Source organism: Girardinichthys multiradiatus, chromosome 4 (assembly GCF_021462225.1).
Source record: "Girardinichthys multiradiatus isolate DD_20200921_A chromosome 4, DD_fGirMul_XY1, whole genome shotgun sequence".
In the NCBI taxonomy this organism is placed as follows: Eukaryota; Metazoa; Chordata; class Actinopteri; order Cyprinodontiformes; family Goodeidae; genus Girardinichthys; species Girardinichthys multiradiatus.
The window spans coordinates 47,918,735-47,936,231 of record NC_061797.1 but is presented as its reverse complement, the minus strand read 5'-3'; the positions used below and the strand labels follow the sequence as shown (position 1 = coordinate 47,936,231).

General features: G+C 44.4%; 1 protein-coding gene across 1 annotated transcript in view; it reads right to left on the bottom strand.

Annotated features, from left to right (window-relative positions):
• Positions 1 to 17,497, bottom strand: part of vps13c (vacuolar protein sorting 13 homolog C) — a 110,217-nt gene that overhangs the window by 16,857 nt on the left and 75,863 nt on the right. The window contains exons 82-110 of the mRNA XM_047362512.1: positions 17,028 to 17,161; positions 16,779 to 16,935; positions 16,598 to 16,677; positions 16,453 to 16,512; positions 15,976 to 16,129; positions 14,503 to 14,622; positions 14,325 to 14,428; positions 13,384 to 13,551; positions 12,936 to 13,240; positions 12,668 to 12,815; positions 11,817 to 11,955; positions 11,599 to 11,714; positions 11,346 to 11,515; positions 10,106 to 10,359; positions 9,526 to 9,752; positions 9,336 to 9,428; positions 7,880 to 8,113; positions 7,651 to 7,782; positions 6,934 to 7,023; positions 6,658 to 6,813; positions 6,306 to 6,570; positions 6,056 to 6,216; positions 5,850 to 5,971; positions 5,429 to 5,726; positions 2,237 to 2,626; positions 943 to 1,047; positions 708 to 863; positions 446 to 571; positions 235 to 368 (exon numbers count right to left, since the gene is read on the bottom strand). Coding sequence (XP_047218468.1) covers positions 235 to 368; positions 446 to 571; positions 708 to 863; positions 943 to 1,047; positions 2,237 to 2,626; positions 5,429 to 5,726; positions 5,850 to 5,971; positions 6,056 to 6,216; positions 6,306 to 6,570; positions 6,658 to 6,813; positions 6,934 to 7,023; positions 7,651 to 7,782; positions 7,880 to 8,113; positions 9,336 to 9,428; positions 9,526 to 9,752; positions 10,106 to 10,359; positions 11,346 to 11,515; positions 11,599 to 11,714; positions 11,817 to 11,955; positions 12,668 to 12,815; positions 12,936 to 13,240; positions 13,384 to 13,551; positions 14,325 to 14,428; positions 14,503 to 14,622; positions 15,976 to 16,129; positions 16,453 to 16,512; positions 16,598 to 16,677; positions 16,779 to 16,935; positions 17,028 to 17,161 — 4,798 coding nt within the window. The remainder of the gene's footprint in view (positions 1 to 234; positions 369 to 445; positions 572 to 707; positions 864 to 942; positions 1,048 to 2,236; positions 2,627 to 5,428; positions 5,727 to 5,849; positions 5,972 to 6,055; positions 6,217 to 6,305; positions 6,571 to 6,657; positions 6,814 to 6,933; positions 7,024 to 7,650; positions 7,783 to 7,879; positions 8,114 to 9,335; positions 9,429 to 9,525; positions 9,753 to 10,105; positions 10,360 to 11,345; positions 11,516 to 11,598; positions 11,715 to 11,816; positions 11,956 to 12,667; positions 12,816 to 12,935; positions 13,241 to 13,383; positions 13,552 to 14,324; positions 14,429 to 14,502; positions 14,623 to 15,975; positions 16,130 to 16,452; positions 16,513 to 16,597; positions 16,678 to 16,778; positions 16,936 to 17,027; positions 17,162 to 17,497) is intronic.

The window sequence follows — 17,497 nt, the reverse complement described above, 5'->3', positions numbered from 1 at the left end:
TGCTCAAACCAGACACCAATGACCTCGCCCACAAGGCTAAAGGTCACAGAGTGACGGACGCACAGATGAGGCAGAGAGCAAAGAAGAAAATAGGCAGACATCGCACCCGATATCGCCATCGCGATATTTTCTAATATTGTGCAGACCTAACATGCAAAATGGCACCTGGTTTCTTTGGCTCATTTTGCTAAACCTTCCTTCAATGTTTGTGGAATTCTGGGTGTGACCTCTAACCTCTGTCTGTAGCTGATGGAGGCCCAGGGCGTGTGGTTAATCAGCAGGGCCGGAGCTGCTCCATCATAATAATCACTGAAGCTGATGATGTTAGAGTGATTTGAGACATTGATGTTCACGATGATCCCACCACACTGCAAAGACACTCTCAGGTAAAAGAAATGAAAAGGTTTTAAGGGTCGGGATAAAGAACCCGAGACCAGACACTGACCATGTCCATGCTCAGCAGGGTGCCATTGTCCTGCTGACTGAAGAAGAAGAACTTGGAATTGGATAAAGATCCAACCACACGGACACACAGCTTCTTAGAGGTGTTTTCTGGCCACAGAGGGAGGCACTAGAACAACAGAACATGGTCATAAAAACAGCTAAAACCTTCAGAAAGATTCCTGCAAACCAGGTCCTGATCATAGATAACCAGACAAGAAAGGTTCTGCTGTGAAAACATCTAAATGGACATGAGTTTTACTTACCTCGGTGGATGGGATGTAGTGCCATCTGATGGAGGTCTGGCTGATGAGTTCTCCCACCTCCAGTTCAAACAAAGAGTTGTTCACCAGGGTGTAGAAAGGACTCAAAGTAACGATTCTGGTCAGGTTAAAGCTACTCATCTGGATGCTAACACCCACCTGCAAAGATAAAAAGGAAGAACTTAATCAGAGGGGCGGTCCTGTGACGTAAAGCTCAACAGAAGACAACAGGAGTTACCAGGAAGTCCATGTTGGTGGCAGGACAGCGAACACAGCCATAACTTCCCACTGTATCGAGGGAGAACGTGTCAGACCAGGAACTGGTAGAGATGCACAGCTGGAGCTGCAAAGCAACCACAGACAGCTTTAAGTAGCAGCTCAGGCTCTGGTCTTACAAATGTCCTTTAAGTGTTAAGAAAACAAAACCACTAGCTGATAGATCAGGTAACTGTTCTTCATGGTGTATCCAGGACCAAAACTGAGAGCCGTTTCTGCAGCAGATGTTTGATTTAGATCCGACCGAAACGCTAACAACATTTAATTTTACAGGCAGTCAGAACCAGGACTGACTTACAGCTGAGGTGCATGACGGACAACAATTAAAACAATGGTGGTGTAATGGAGTAATGGAGATTGGTCATTGATCACTTTTATAGTTCAATTAAGGGTAAGGACGAGGCACCATTCATGCATAAAACAAAGCATGGACTGTTTCAACTCTCAGTTCTTACATATTAGGGCAAAATAAAACGGATCTGGTCTTCAACAGGTTCTAAAAGAATTTCAGTCTAACCTCAAATGTTATCAGAGGTGATTTTATTCAGTCCTAACAGTAATTCACACGCTCCTCTTCCAAACCTTGGTAATCTGGAACCGCATGTTAAGCAACAGGTTACAAATCTTGGTGTAACCCTGGATTCAACAAACAGGTTAGAAGTGTCTTGCAGAAAAGTTTCTGGCTTGTTTAAACATGACCTGGATATGATAATCCATGCATTTATCACAATTCATATAGATTATTGCAATTCATCTTATGCTGGGATCAGTCAGGCCTCTCTTTCACGCCTTCAGCCAGTTCAAAATGCTGCTGCTCGTCTTTTAACCAGAACACACAAACCCAAACATGTCTCTCCTGTTCTGTCATCTCTCCACTGGCTGCCAGTGTCCAAACACCTAAGAGCATTTCTCTTTTCTTTTAAATGCCCTAATGCTCCTCTCCTCCGTACCTCTCTGACCTGGTTCAGCCTCATGTTTCACCATTAGCCGTAGTCTGGATGGGTGGCTTGGGCGGTCTGCCTGTCTCCACCCCTGGAATGAAGGGGACCACCTCTCGGGTCCGGGAGCTATACTGTACAGCTCCTGGACCCACATGTATTGTACATTTAACTATTACTGTGAGAGAGAAAGCTTAACATTCAATATAAAAATAAAAATGAAAGTCTTTACGACCTGCTAAGAATCAACTGCATTTTTACGTCTCTGAGCTACTTAAGGTGGTCTGGTTAAACTCTACCTTCCCAGGCGTCTCTCACCTTGCTTTTGGTGAACAGATTTGATTTCTTGAAGGAGAACAGGACAACGTCTCGGTACTCGGCCGGATGTTTGAAGATGACATCCTCTGACCTGTACTGAAGCACTCGGGACGTCTTGTTGATGATCCAATACGGGCTGTAAAGCGACAGCAGCAAGCGGCTCGATGTTTTTGTCACGTGAACATTCACGTCCACGGTCAGGCCAGCATCTGAGTCACAGGTCAGGCACACAGCAAAGAACTCTGGCAGGTTCCGGTCGATCTGAATGTGCCCATGCCAGCCCCGACCCTGGTACTGGATCAGCGCCAGCGCCATGATTTCACCTGACACACGAGCGTTCAGCAGGTCAGAGGTGCAGCCTTCATGAAGCTCGTAGACATCAGCAGAGTTCTGAGAGAGACCAAACATAACAGCTCAAGCCACAGTGGTCAGATTTTAACAACTTGTTCCTTGTTTAATGAAATGAAACCAATTTTGTCCTGAGTTAAACAGTGAGCTCAACACACTGGTAGTGGGTGTTAAAGGCCTGTTGATGTCCTCTAGTTCAGTTAGAAACATGTCGCCACCCAAAGCTCTTACAACGGGCATGTGGCACATCAGGATTGGACCATGGAGAAAATGGAAGAAGGTGGTCTGCTGTGATGGATCATCTGGACAGCTGTCTTCTTTTGACAGAGGAAGAGACTGCACCAGGATGAGGCCTCTTATAGTTCTTAGTACAACTGGTTGTTGTGTTCTTTGAACTATTCCAGAAAGGTTTAAGGAACACAACAAATAGTTTCAGCTTTTGACTCTATATTTACCAGGTCTCAGTCCAAGACTCACCTCATAGCTTCTAAAGCTTAAATGATCTGCTGCTGAAGGTTTAGTATGTCACATCAGACCTTCGGAAGGAGCTGAGCTGGACTACTGCAATAGTCTTTATGTTGGCACTGAAGCATCACAGACTGACCAACTGTAGTTGCTCCAACTTCTGTGGCTCGACTGGCAAGCAAGACTGCATTACTCCCATACTGACTTCTTTACCCTGGCTGCATGTCAGGGTAAAGAAGCCTGATCCTAGGATTTTATTGTGTATTTCTAAATCTTTAAATGGACTGGCACCTGATTACTTCCGAGATCTTTTAACCATACATACTCCAGCTAGATCAGTAAGATCTGCTGTGTTGGGACCACAGCCATGGGGACAAAATAAAAGGCCACTACGAACTTTTCTGGAACTTTCAAAATAAAATCGCATTGACCTATTTCCAGCACAGCCAGGAACAGGGAATAACTTCCCGTGACGTCACTGTCCGAATAAAAACCCCGCTTTTGCAACAAACTGACCTCTTCCACGCAGGTCCCCAGAAGAACTGGACGGAGAGACACAGCTTGCTAATGTCTCTTTGCAGGCAAACAGACATAAACTCTTCAGTTTGGCCGGCCGACAGAACGAGCCACCCCAACAGCTACGGAGGTTAGCTGCAGCTAACCCTGTTGTTCACTATGGATGCTTTCTTCAACTTCCGGACAACTTTTCCTCAGCACGGTTCACGTAAGAGGTTGTGTTGGGCAGAGAGAAGTAATTTAGAGTGAAATAATCTAAACATTTTTTTGTTTTATGACGTATGGTTTTGTTTGTGTTGAAAACATAGCCATCTTGGTGCTAGCAGATTATCTGCTTAGCACATGTGCTCAGTTTGTGTTTCTGTGTTTTTTAAGTTAAGACAAACTTTATTTAACGGGTGATTTTAAACACAGAAGATCGGCCATAACTTATGCATTTTAACCCTTTTATTAATGGTATTTTAAAGGTATGTGTTTGATTCTGATGCTAAGCTTCTTTTGTTAGCTTTAACTGCTAACAGCTAAGAACACGTGTTTGCCTGCTAAAAACTATTTACCCAAAAGGGTTGTTAGTTTTCAATCTAGTAAAATAATATTTCCCTAAATATTATTTTACTAAACTTGATAACTAAGTAACACAATTAAGCCCATTTCTCAATGATTTGGTTCTTATCCTTAATATTTCTTTAAATATTATTTTAATAAATAAAGGCAGCTAATTATACACCCTTGAGAATTAGTCATCCAGAAGGTTGGTTTTATTCAGCAAATCATTTGTTAAAATATTATTTTATTAAAATCATATTTTATCTGATCTTGCATTGTGAATGGTTGTCTAAATGTTGCTGATTATTCCCTAAATTAGTTCCAAGACTAATTTAACTTCATTTCCAGATTCTTCAAGATAATCCTTGGTTCTCAAACATAAACATTGCATGGTAATGTTGCATCACTCGTTCATCATGATTTTCAATCATCTTTAATCAACTTGTTTATATTGTACATAACCCATTAGTCTTTATTCTTTAATTCTGCTTGGTAGTTTAGTTGGATTGTTTTAGCAAAGTAAAGAGTTTGTTGATTGAAATATGTTTGACTTTGAGTTGACTTATTTTTGTTAATAAATTCTTGTATTTTAAGAAATTGTGTGAATTCATTCCATATATGTGCAGAGTTTATGCTGTTCAATAATGTCAGAGCTCGTCTCACACCTTTCTATTTTGTCCTAAAACCATCGCCTTACTGGGCTGGTATTCACAGGATAACCCTTAACAGACCGGAAGATTATTTAATAAAATATTAAAGTATTAATATTAAATAATATATTCACATTCATAATCACAACAGCTGAACAAAATCTACTTGTTGTTCTGAGATCCAGGTTGAAACACAGAGGAGACCAGGCTTGTGCAGCAGCTGCTATGACACTGTAGAATAGACTGGCCTTGCACATTAGGGGCCTCTTGTATATCAGGTATTTTTAAAACTGAATTAAAAATACATTTTATTCCCTGGGTTTTAAACAGGTGTAAACTGGTGTTTTTCTTGAGTTGTTTGATATTCTACAGTTGTACAGCACCTTGGACAGCTCTTGTTTTTGAATTAGCTTTATAAAGAAATTGACTTGACTAAAGGGGGAAGCTCTGGATTTACTGCTGCACCTACATTTCAACCCTCCCCTGAGGACCCTGAGTTAATGGCTAAAAGAACCAGATCCTACAAACAAGCAGCTGAAAAACATTTCCTCTGTACAGCCTGTTCCTATGTTGAGGAGCTCCATCACCTGGTGGATGGATGATGGATGCATGAAAGCACAAGTGCTTTGATGGTTGTGTATACATAATATTTTGTGTTTTGTAGTACCTCCATGATGTAGCTCACAGTGTACGGCAGCAGGTTGGACAACGCGGCCACAGGATGCAGGCGGATGACGTAGGCAGGGTCCCAGTCCTCTTCGCCATGGCTAGTGATGTGCTGCAGGTCGTCAGGGACAGCCAGCGTGCTGACCATGAGCGGCAGCAGGTTGCTGTCCAACGCAGGACACTGCAGCACCGACTGCACCTCGGAGCTGCAGTGAACCTGCTCCTTCCAGGCCATGCAGCTGGAAGACGAACCGTAGAGCCCATCCAGGGCACCTGCTGGACGCACAAACAGCTGACACCTGCAAGAAAGACAGCAACAGGACACTTATAGCTCTGTCCTGTAAGACAGAACCAGCCCCTTTAGCACAGAAAATAAAACCTAAGGCAACCGAACAAGCAGCCGTCACATTAGATAATCATACCTGTATGCATCTAGATCAACATGAAACTCTTTCTCTGGCTCTGCTGTGCCGATGCTCTGCAGACTTCTTGATGTTGGACAGTACTTGAGGATAGTGAAAGGCTCTGAGAAGTGGTTTATTATCTGCCGACAGAGACAGTAATGAATCTACAATGAGTCTTTGTCACAATAAAGCGCATAAGAGCTAGGCGTGTTTGTGGTTCTGACCTGCAGCGGCGAGCGTACAGTGATAATCCTGTTGCCTTCAGTAGCATCAATCTGCAGCAGCACTGACACCGCCTCCTGCAGCATCGGACCTCGCACGTTGCAGAGACGTCGACCGGGTTTATCCACAGCGATGTTGGAGATCTCACTGTATCCATATGGCACTGCAGGTTCAGAGAGAGTTTTACTAAAACCGTGTCAGGCAGAACTGGCATAAAAAACAAGGATCAGAGAGAGTGTGAAGGTTTCAGACCAATGGTGAGGTTGAACAGGCAGCTCTCCTGTCTCTGCAGAGCTGAGAGTTTCCCTCTGATTGAGGATTCAAAAACAGAGTGCACCAAGTCCATGCTCTGATCCACTGATAGCTCATGTAATTTTCCATGTGTCATGGATCCAACCGGACTCAAGTTGGCACTGTGCTGCACAATAATTGAAATCCCCAGAGCATTTCTAAGGGTAAAGGGAGGTTTCTCCTTCAGGGTGTGGTCAAATGCTGAGGCTGTTCCCTCGGTGAATGCCTAAAGGAGAACAATAAACAAATAACATTTAAAAGGCATTTCTACCATCTAATGGAAAAAGAAAACGTAAAACAGCACCCTCTGTACCTCTGCGAGCTTTTGGAAGACATTGAGGCTGCACTTGGAGACAGTGATGTTCAGGGTGTCTTTGGAGGAGATGCTGATGGCAGTCTGAGGTTCAGGAAGAAACAGAAAGTCGTCTCCATGGACAGGACTCTTGTCCATGACTGGACTCTTCTTAATCTGCATGGAAAAAAACTTACTTTATCAGATCACTATCTGGACTTGGATGTGAAATGTGTACAGATTCAGCTGATCTAAATCCAGTCAGACTCGGGGATAAAATACGGTGTTGAGCATAACCTCGAGCTCCAGGTTCCACCTGCGTCGGCCGCTGTCCACTCGTTCTATCAGAGGTTCCCACACTGCGTGGACCTCATTGAAATAGTTCACCTGCAAACACAAACACACATCCTCATGCCTGAACAGAACCTCACCATCAATAAAGGAGAACAAGAATAGCCTTGTTTCTTTTTAGTACAGTACACTGAATTAACTATGTTTCTTCTATATTAACTGGATCTGTGTGGTGCTTTAGGATGGCATTTGTTGTGAACTGGCACTGTATACATAAACTGATTATAACTGAACTGAATGATGAAACACAAACCTACAAGGATTTAATCATCTCCAAATACAAAACATGTCTACAAGGATGGATACACTGTCTAAAATACACTACATTCGTGCAAAAATTGCCAAAAATACGTATGTTGGTTGAAAGTCGGGATCATGGGGGCATGTTGAGCAGAATTAATTGAAGGTTTGAACCAGCTTCACTTCCCAAAACATCGTCTTAAACATTAAATTTGGAAAAACTGTTAGAAGTGTTAAAAACCCATCTTCACCAGTGAAGAGTCATTCTATTTCTCTGTTGTCCAAAACTGAAGCCATGGCTCTAACAGGAAGTATGACGACATAATGAGAAATGTTTTATTATTATTTTTATTTTTTCAAAATAAAAGCACCCAACCAGCCTAAGGTGAGAACGTTTCCTGCATGTACGAAGCTCTGCATTACCTCCAATGTCATGTCGGCCTTTAGCTGCAGCAGAGATGACCAGTTTTTGGCCTCCCCACTAAAGGAAGACTCAGCCAGCAACAGAGGGACCGTCCGATGACCCAAACCAGACTCCAGTGTCACCTGTACCACCTGGAAGACCAAAACACCTCATGAAGAAGAGCAAACTCCTACCTCATCTGAGTGAAATTTCAGAAAATCCTTTTGGATTTTGTGTTGGTTTTATTACCTTGACCTGAGCAGTGAAGGTTTCTCCCTCGTTACTGCCATCGGACTCCTCGTAGCTCTCTGTAATCTCAGTGGCTTGGTCCACCCCCAGGAACCAGAAGTTACAGTTGTAGACGTTCATGGTGGACCACAGGTTGCTGACATCAGCTTTTGATTCCTGACTCTGTTCGGCCTGTGCTTTTGCGGTCATGCCGGCTGTCATTGTCATTACCGTGTTAAGGATGACGGGAGAGATCTGCAGGCAGAATACAAAACAACTATGAGTTTGCCGACAGTTCAGCATTTCCTGTTTCTGCAATTAGAACAGCAGAGATAATTCAATGAGATCATTACAGCTCAGACAGTAAACAAATCTTCTCTGTCAAAGCTGAGATCTGAACTTAACCACTGTGATACCTTGATTTGTTTCTGTAGCTCTGCAGTTTGTGTCTGAAATCACGGCTCATGAGGTTGGATTTTATTGCAGAATACGTCTTACTAAAAGGTGCAAATGCCGTTTTTGGCTTGCACAGAAAATAAAATAGAATAGAATAGAAATCTCCTTTATTGTCCCACATGTGGGAAATTCAGGTGTCAGCAGCAACGTAAAAGGCAAGTGGAAGCATGCAGACGCAGACGTAAAGAACGTTGAGACTGTTTACAAGAAAAGAAAACAATTGTGCAAATACCAGCAGGGATGTGAATACTTATGTGGTTGTAGAGTCTAACAGCCGCTGGGAGGAAGGACCTGTGATTACGTTACTTTGTGCACCTAAGATGCAGCAGTCTGTCACTGACAGAGCTCACCAGGTCTGTTACAGTTTCATGCATGGGGTGGGAGACATTGTCCAACAGTGATGTTATTTTTGCTAGAGTCCCAGGACAGAACTAGCCTTCCTGATGAGCTTATCTAACTGCTTCCTCTCAGCTGTAGATAAGCTGCTGCTCCAACATACTACACCATAGAAAATGGCTGACGTCAGAGTCCTGGAGCACCCTGAAAGACCTTAATCTCCTCAGTAGGTAGAGTCTGCTCTGACCCCTCCTGTAAAGAACATTGGTGTTGTAACTCCAGCAAAGATTATTGTTCAGGTGAACATCCAGGTTCTTCTAAGAGTCCCCTATCTCAACTTCAGTTCACTGGATGTTTTCCACTATCAGTTTGTGGGGGTTTGTGCCTTTGGAAATCCACCACCAGCTCCTTGGTTTTCCCCGCATTGATCAGGAGGTGGTTCCACTGGCACCAGTCCACAAAGTCCTCTGTCTGTACTCTGAGTTGTCCTCACCTGTGATGAGGCTGACTAGCTGCACCACTCAACGTTTCTTTTAAAATGTTCAGCTATTTATTAGCAAATAAAACCAGAGAAACTGAAACAACACATTTACATTTTTAGACTGAATCTTTCACTGTAGAGACTGTACCATTATTTTCAGCTGAAACACAGAAGGAACTAAACCAAAGAGTTAAATTAACGTACCTTCATGATGACTTCCTCCACCATCACAGAGCCACTCAGTGGTTGGTTGGGACTGGTTTTGGTTTCCAAGGTGACAGAGCAGGGTTTAAGCACCTATTAGAATAAGTAAGAGCTGAGTCAGTCCGGATTTCTACTCATGCAGGAGAGAACTGGTCAAGCCCTTGTTCAGTTTCTAAAGATCAAGACCTACTGTGGTTACAGCTTTGTTTTCCTTGCTTTGAATGAATGGGCAGGCGAGAACCTTCAGGTCCCTCAGGTTGGCCCTCATCTTCTGGGTACTGTCCTCCTCGGCCAGCAGATTGAAGTCACCCTGAAATGAGGCCATGAGCGCCGGAGCATCGGCATTCATCAGGTTGGCCACAAACACAACTTCTGGGTCCACTATTACTACCCGTAGAAGGGTCTTCACTGCGGAGGCTGCAGAGACAGGACAGAGCTTCTGATTCTGTTGCATGATGGAAAAATACACAACATGCAACCAGGAGGGTGGGATGGTTCTGCAGCTTCACTTGGCTTTGATTTCTAGCACTGAATTCAGCACAAATAGCCTTTAATTGGACTATTTGGCTCTCATTTACATGTTAGGATTTATCATCTATAATCATTTTTCCCTAAAGGTTTGTGATAACTGTAACTTGTTCATTCATGTTAAACCAGCGTTTTTCAGTTTATTTATATTTCATTCTAATTTAATTTATACTTAGGCAGACATTCCTGTTCACAAAATTGTTCAGACCATATCTTGGTTGTTTTCAATCTCCAAGTCTTACCGGCCTTGGTTTCAGCTCGTGGTTCTGCTACCCGTCTCAGTGGCAGCTTGTCGCTCGGTGCAGCGAGTGTGGCCGCAGCTGGACTCTGAGGCAAAGCCTGGAGGAAGAAATCTGCGACAGCCATCAGGAACTCCACGCTCACGCACAGATAGAGCTTCTGCAAGACAGCCACCAACTCCCGCTCTGCAGGATCCTGCCGAAACGTTACATCGATCATGGCCTGGTGGCCATTCTCCTCTTTCAGTCCCACCATCCTGCAGGAAGAAGAAAATGCTGAGTGCATTGCCATGAAAGATGGCAGTAAGCCTAGAAAGGTTATTTTCTAGGAATGCTTAGATGAGAGATTCATTCTGATCTGTAGTTATATACAGGGCTTTGCTTACTGACACTCTATGCTCCACCATGTCTGAATGGAAATTCTTTAAGCAATGCACATATACCTTAATCTGCGGTGGTTAGACTACATCCAGCTCTGGACACATCAGAATCATACTATCCAGGAGAAAAGAAAGTTTCAAAAAATATAAAACTAATGATGAGGGAGCTGGATCCGAAGTGTTTTACCTTCGTTTCCCACCTGCATTCGGTTTACGCTCAACTCGATAACTATCTAATGTTTCAGAGGGACATGTATAGGGTCTCAAATATCAGAACAAGGGTACTATCTGAACACAGACCCGTCTATTTGAATGTAGTATTAGATTTTGAAAAAAAGAGTACTATTTGAAGGCTAATACAGGGACGCTAGATTAAGTTACAGATCAACGGTTACAGTCAGAAAATCTGAGAATATGCACAAAGGACATTAAATCAACAAACAGAAACGGAAATTAACAAGAAAAAAAATGAATTGAGCAAAATTTACTCTAGTGACATGAAATGTTTTTTTATAAAAGTATCCAGAACAAAACTGGAGAGAAATCTGTTAAATTGTTATCAAACAGATTAAAAAAGCAACAGTTAGCGAATACAATTCTGTACATTGCAAAGTAAAAGTTGTCCAAGAAATTCTTTAAAGTTCTGTATGAATCTATATAGTTTCCTTCTCCTATATATAGTCTGCTTCTCTTTAGATTCAGAACCCAGGCTGGCACAGGCTCTGATTGGATGTAATTGAATTTGAAAGGACCAACCAGGACTCAGGGCTTTCAGTTTCAGTTAGACCCAGTTTGTTTGATTAGTTTCTTTGATTTGGGGCAACTTCACTGCTGTGGTGTTCAGAGAGTCACGTGATCGTTACCGTGACGTCACCCGGTCCACTCCACTCCTCAGGTCGTCCAGCGTGCAGGACGTCAGGATAGTGTTCACCTCCATGCTGCCATTGTTCAGGATCTTTCCTGAAGCTTTCATCAGACGGAGAGCTAACTCCCCCAGTCTCAGGTTCTGGTGGTGCCAAAGATCTGCAGCTTCCTGAAAATAGAAATAACAGTGAGACCAGCCAGACCAGAACAATTAGAAACCTCCTCTTTTAGCCCCAGTGTATCCTGACTGACCTGTTTGGGGTCATTGTGGTACAGAACCAGCTCGAGAGACTCGACGTTGAAGTTAAACTTCACCATCTCCACAGCTTCATCCCCGTCAATGCTCCCAGCTGGCTTCTCAGATTCACCTGAACAGGTAGCACACAGGTCCCATGTATGACACTAAACTCAAAATATGGCTGAGAGACTCAAACAAGACCAGTTTCAAGGTTTCTCTGTGGTTGTCAGACCTGTAGGGGCCCCTCTGGTAGCTGGAACCTGCAGGCTGCCCTCCTGTTGGGGGGCGCAGAGATCCAGACCAACGGCCTCTCCCAGGTTCTCTGTCACGATCCGCAGCATGACTCTCAGGTCGTCCTGACTGAGCTCCAGCTGAACACAAAGGACACATTTTACACAGAGACTGGGTAAGAACCTGAAGAACCCTCATCATAGTATTCCAGAGAAAGCACCACCTTCTGCAACCTCCCACCATCAATGAAACTGCAAGGGAACAGACAAAATGTGCTCCTTAGAGGAGCAACTGTTGCTGCCAATCAATCTGGGAAAGGTCATAAGATGTGACAGTGGCTCAGTGGGTAAAGTAGTTGTCTTGTAATTTGAAAGTTGTGGGTTTCATTCCAGCTTCCTTTTGTCATTTGGCTATTTGCCCTTTGGCAAGGAACCTAACCCCAGGTTGCGTACTGATCTGTCCGGCTCTACTGTGATGAGCTTTAAGTGGTCAGTATGACCTTAAAAGCTCTACATGAACTCAGTGCATATGACATTTAGAGGGTCAATTCCAAATCATCTGAAGACCATCATTCCACAGAGAGAAAAGTTCTTCCCAAGTGGAAAACATCTCAGACAGCAACACCATAAAAACCCAAACACAGCAGATCAGCACAAACACCTCAGACCTACTGCCAAGCATGGTAGTCGAGGTGTGATGAAGTGGACTTGTTTAGCAGGCTCCTTGGAATGTATTTTAGGAAGCATTTTAGATGATAAAGAGATGATCCACCACACCAGTCGAACAGATCAGGAATTCACCTGTGTGTCTTGTAATTCATTATCTTTAGTCTTCTCCCTTTCATTCTCATACCTTCATGGGTTTCAGGTCTCCATTGACCTCCACAGCGGCCATCTTCTTGTACCAGGTAGCTGAAAGGTTCCTCCTGATGTTAAGTTGCAGGTTCACTGGTTTCAGGAGCTCGGCGTTGGGTTTCTTTGAATCGGAGTCCAACCAGGTCCTGAAGAACACCAGGAATAACAAATTTAGACCTACATTGATTTTGAAAGCAGAGATGTAGTATAGTTGGTTCAAAAGATTTTCCACAGCAACCTGGGAACATCAACCAAGTTTGGCTGACCTGGAGAGCTTCAGCTCAGATAGCAGCACTTCCATGTTGTCGATGACCGCCGGCAGGGGACAATCTTTAACCGACAGCAAAGAGAAGCTGTTCCCCACTGTGATGAGACCTAGGTCCATCACAAGTGCGTGGTGGGAAATGGATGACTGGGGGATGATAATGAGGGGAGCCTTAATTCTGACATCCATGGACAGGCGGAAGCTCTTCTGTGCTAGGTCTCGGACGCTGGACGCCGCTTTCTCTGCAGCCTGAGCCGTCGCAGTGCTCAGAGCTTCTTTAGTTGTCTGGAAGTTATTGCTGAAGTTCTGCGGAGTCAAAAAGGAAAAAAAAACAAAAACAAATCAGCATTTATATTTGTTAAAAAAAACAAAAAAAAAACTTAAGTAGATATTAACTGGTGAAGGTAAAACCAGGGGAGGTCTTTCTGTCATCCAGACGCTTGACTCACCAACAGAGACATGATGAACTTGTGCAGATATACCACCTGGATGCAGCCCACAGTCAGCTTCATCTTGCCATCCGTTCTAGAGGTGTCTGCATAGCCGGCATCTTCCGTTGCGTTCGGAGTCAAACTCATGCTGAAGCTGAACACCTCGTCTCCCACAATTGAGATGGCCTGCAGAACAGTTCAGAGTGGACCAAAACATGAAAACAGACCTGCAGTGAGGAGATCAGTAAAGACCTGAAGGGTTTTCAGGAACCTGAGCTGCTCTACTGCAGCCTGCTTTAACAAACATGTTATTAATGTTCATTCAAAACGCAATTTTCATAAATGGAAGGGCAGATGTGTGGCATCCACACAGTTTATGGTGAACACAAGACTTAAACAAGAGCCACACCATATGCAGGCTGTGTGAAACTAAGCCAAAGTATCCTAAAACACGATAAACATGAGGAACCACATTACAAGATTCCACCCAGAGGCAGACGTAGAGGGCCCCACATAACCAATGAGGTCAAAACAACGTCACAGGATAACTGCAAGCGGGTAGCACTGCTCTAGCATGTAATGCATGGAGAGCCACTGCCAAGCAAATAAGGCTGACAGAGGTGCACGTTTTATAGCTAATGATGCAAAATGTTTTGTTTTCTTTGGCTTTTAAGTTTTTTTTTAATATATTTTTTCGGCATTAGTGGCCTTTATTTATCTATTTTTTGACAGTAGACAGACAGGAAAGAGGGGTCCGGGACTCGAACCCAGGACAGCTGCTTCGAGGACTGTAGCCAAAATGTGAAGACATTTAAGGAGCGTGAATATTTTTGAAAAGCACAGTAGGTCGCATTAATAACATGGAACCAGCCTGTATTTGTCCTCTGCAGGATGGAAACTATCTGTGATGTCAGATGACACACCTTACTAACATGAACCTGAAGGGCCATCTGACTCACCTGCTTATGGATGCTTTTAGGATCCACGTCCAGGACGACGATGTCTCGCAGGCGGGCCGATATGTGAGTCTGAGGTCCTTGTATCAACAATGAGCTGTTCAAACCTGAGGAGCACATCACGGTTCTGAGAAACTGCAGGTGAATCACATGAATCAGAAGCTAAGACCTGATTCCACACCTTTGACTCTGATGTCAGCCATGCTGCAGGTCTGGTCACACACCAGGATGTTGAAGGCTCCCAGTGTCATCGTTGCCTTCAGATCTACGACCTCAGAGTCTACAGGTGAGACCAGGGCATCTGCAGGGGACAGCACAGGCTGAGGTTAGGTCTGAATACACAAAGGCCCTGATCTTCAATGGTCTGTGTGTACAAAATCATGTACAAACTTGTGCAAATGTAATCCTTTCCATCCAAATTATATAAAAAAAATGTTCTGTGTGCAGGACAAGTTTTTAAAATATTTTTCTGACAGCTTTTCTAGGTTTTATAATTGATATTATATTTCATCGCTTAACTGTACATTTTATTTTTATGTTTTTAAATGTTTTACTGTTTTGTAGCACTTTCAGATACTTATATAAATGCAATTCATTATTATTATAGTTTTTATAATCATTAGTACATCCTACTCTATGGTTTCGAACTTCATCTTTCTTTTACGGCCACTCTACAGTGACAGTCAGTCATTTAAATAGGGCAGTCTGCACCACGTTTGCACCTGGTCTTCACTGAGCACCTGGTCTGAACACCTGGTCTTCACTGAGCACCTGGTCTTCACTGAGCACCTGGTCTTCACTGAACGCCTGGTCTTCACTGAACGCCTGGTCTTCACTGAGCACCTGGTCTTCACTGAGCACCTGGTCTGAACACCTGGTCTTCACTGAGCACCTGGTCTTCACTGAGCACCTGGTCTGAACACCTGGTCTTCACTGAGCGCCTGGTCTTCACTGAGCGCCTGGTCTTCACTGAGCGCCTGGTCTTCACTGAGCGCCTGGTCTTCACTGAGCACCTGGTCTGAACACCTGGTCTTCACTGAGCACCTGGTCTTCACTGAGCACCTGGTCTTCACTGAACGCCTGGTCTTCACTGAACGCCTGGTCTTCACTGAGCACCTGGTCTGAACACCTGGTCTTCACTGAGCACCTGGTCTTCACTGAGCACCTGGTCTTCACTGAGCACCTGGTCTGAACACCTGGTCTTCACTGAGCGCCTGGTCTTCACTGAGCGCCTGGTCTTCACTGAGCGCCTGGTCTTCACTGAGCGCCTGGTCTTCACTGAGCACCTGGTCTTCACTGAGCACCTGGTCTTCACTGAGCACCTGGTCTTCACTGAGCACCTGGTCTTCACTGAGCACCTGGTCTTCACTGAGCGCCTGGTCTTCACTGAGCGCCTGGTCTTCACTGAGCGCCTGGTCTTCACTGAGCACCTGGTCTTCACTGAGCGCCTGGTCTTCACTGAGCACCTGGTCTTCACTGAGCACCTGGTCTTCACTGAGCACGCAATCTTTGTAGATCGAGTGCAACACACCCACTTATTGCACATGCATTTTTTTTTTGCATCAGCAATTCAGCGCTATTCATTTGTAATCTTTGAAAATCGGGCCTAATGTGTTCAGGTGATGCGGCTTCTGTCTGTAGAAGAGATACTGACTGGACTTCGCAGATGCCATCTTCTCCTCGGTCTTTAGACAGACCTCCTTCTCCACAGATGGCATGCTGCTGGACGACAACGACGATGACAGGAAGTTAACGGCTGACAGGAGAGCCTCGGTGTGGAGCATGACATCCAGAGAAGTGAAGGTGACCTGCAGAGACATGAATACTGACTGAACACAGATGTTCTCATGACATAATTAGAAGAACAACAAGCTGATCCAACAGGAACATGCTTGATCCTGGTTAAATCCTACATTAAGAATTCTTAAAATATTTTCCATTGTCCAAGGATGGATCTTCTAGACAACAGGAATTTGTCTAATATGGGGAAATATTTCAGCATACCATATTTATTTTTCCACACCTGTCCAGGGCAGGACTATTCATGAATTCAATACTTTGTAGGAACCGTAAACATTTCATTTGCAGATGGATTGACCATGGTGGAAGATCTTGATGAACAGGAACTCACATGGATCATCTGCTCTGTGTTCTTGTGGGTGGTGCAGAAATCTGGTCCGCTGCGGTCAGCCTGATGAAACATGGACAGAAGGTTACTAAATGAAACCCTCCTCCTGAACAGGAACGGCTCATCTGATTCTATGGTTTCTCCTCACCTTGCAGAACTCTACTTTGAGCAGCTCAGCTCCAGACTCGGCCGAGGAGCTGATGAGACACAGCGGATCACCATCTGAGTCTGAAACCAGAAGGAATAAAAAAAAAAGCAATCCTTTTCAGCCTCTCTGCAGTGGGAAGATACCAGTAAAACCACAGAAACCAGTTCCAGCAAAATCTGACCTTTAAACTCCAGGCTCTTCACAGAGACCTGTCTGATGTACGTGGTGGCGCTCATGTCGTACATCCGGACTTTAGTGTTGATTCCCAGCTGATCGAGCTGGAAGACCAGGAAAGGCGCCTCTTCCTGCTTGATAAGCTTCTTGAGGGAGAGCAGCACCTGAAACAGGCAGAAGAACATTGGAGGAATGATCTAAATCCTGAGGAGATAAACTCTAATGTCGAGGGTTTTGTTGACAAAAGATCCTTCACCTCTTTGACTTCAAAGTCAACCAGGACTTTGACGCTGTCCTTCTCAGACAGTCCATTGTTGGTGGTGGCCATTGTACCATCAGATCCTGACTGTAACGACACCACCTCTCCTTGCTCAGAGAGCTTCGCCTTTTCTGTGAAGGCAAACACACATTTCGAATCTTCAGTTTCTTTAATGGAGCCTCAGGTTGTTTACCGGTCGATTTACCGGTCGGTCTACGTTCCTACCCTCACCTATGACCATGAACTTTGGGTCATGACCGAAAGAACGAGATCCCGGATACAAGCGGCTGAAATGAGCTTCCTCCGTAGGGTGGCCGGGCACTCCCTTAGAGATAGGGTGAGGAGCTCGGCCATCCGGGAGGAGCTCAGAGTAGAGCCGCTGCTCCTCCACATCGAGAGGAGCCAGTTGAGGTGGCTCAGGCATCTATAACGGATGCCTCCTGGACGCCTTCCTCGGGAGGTGTTCC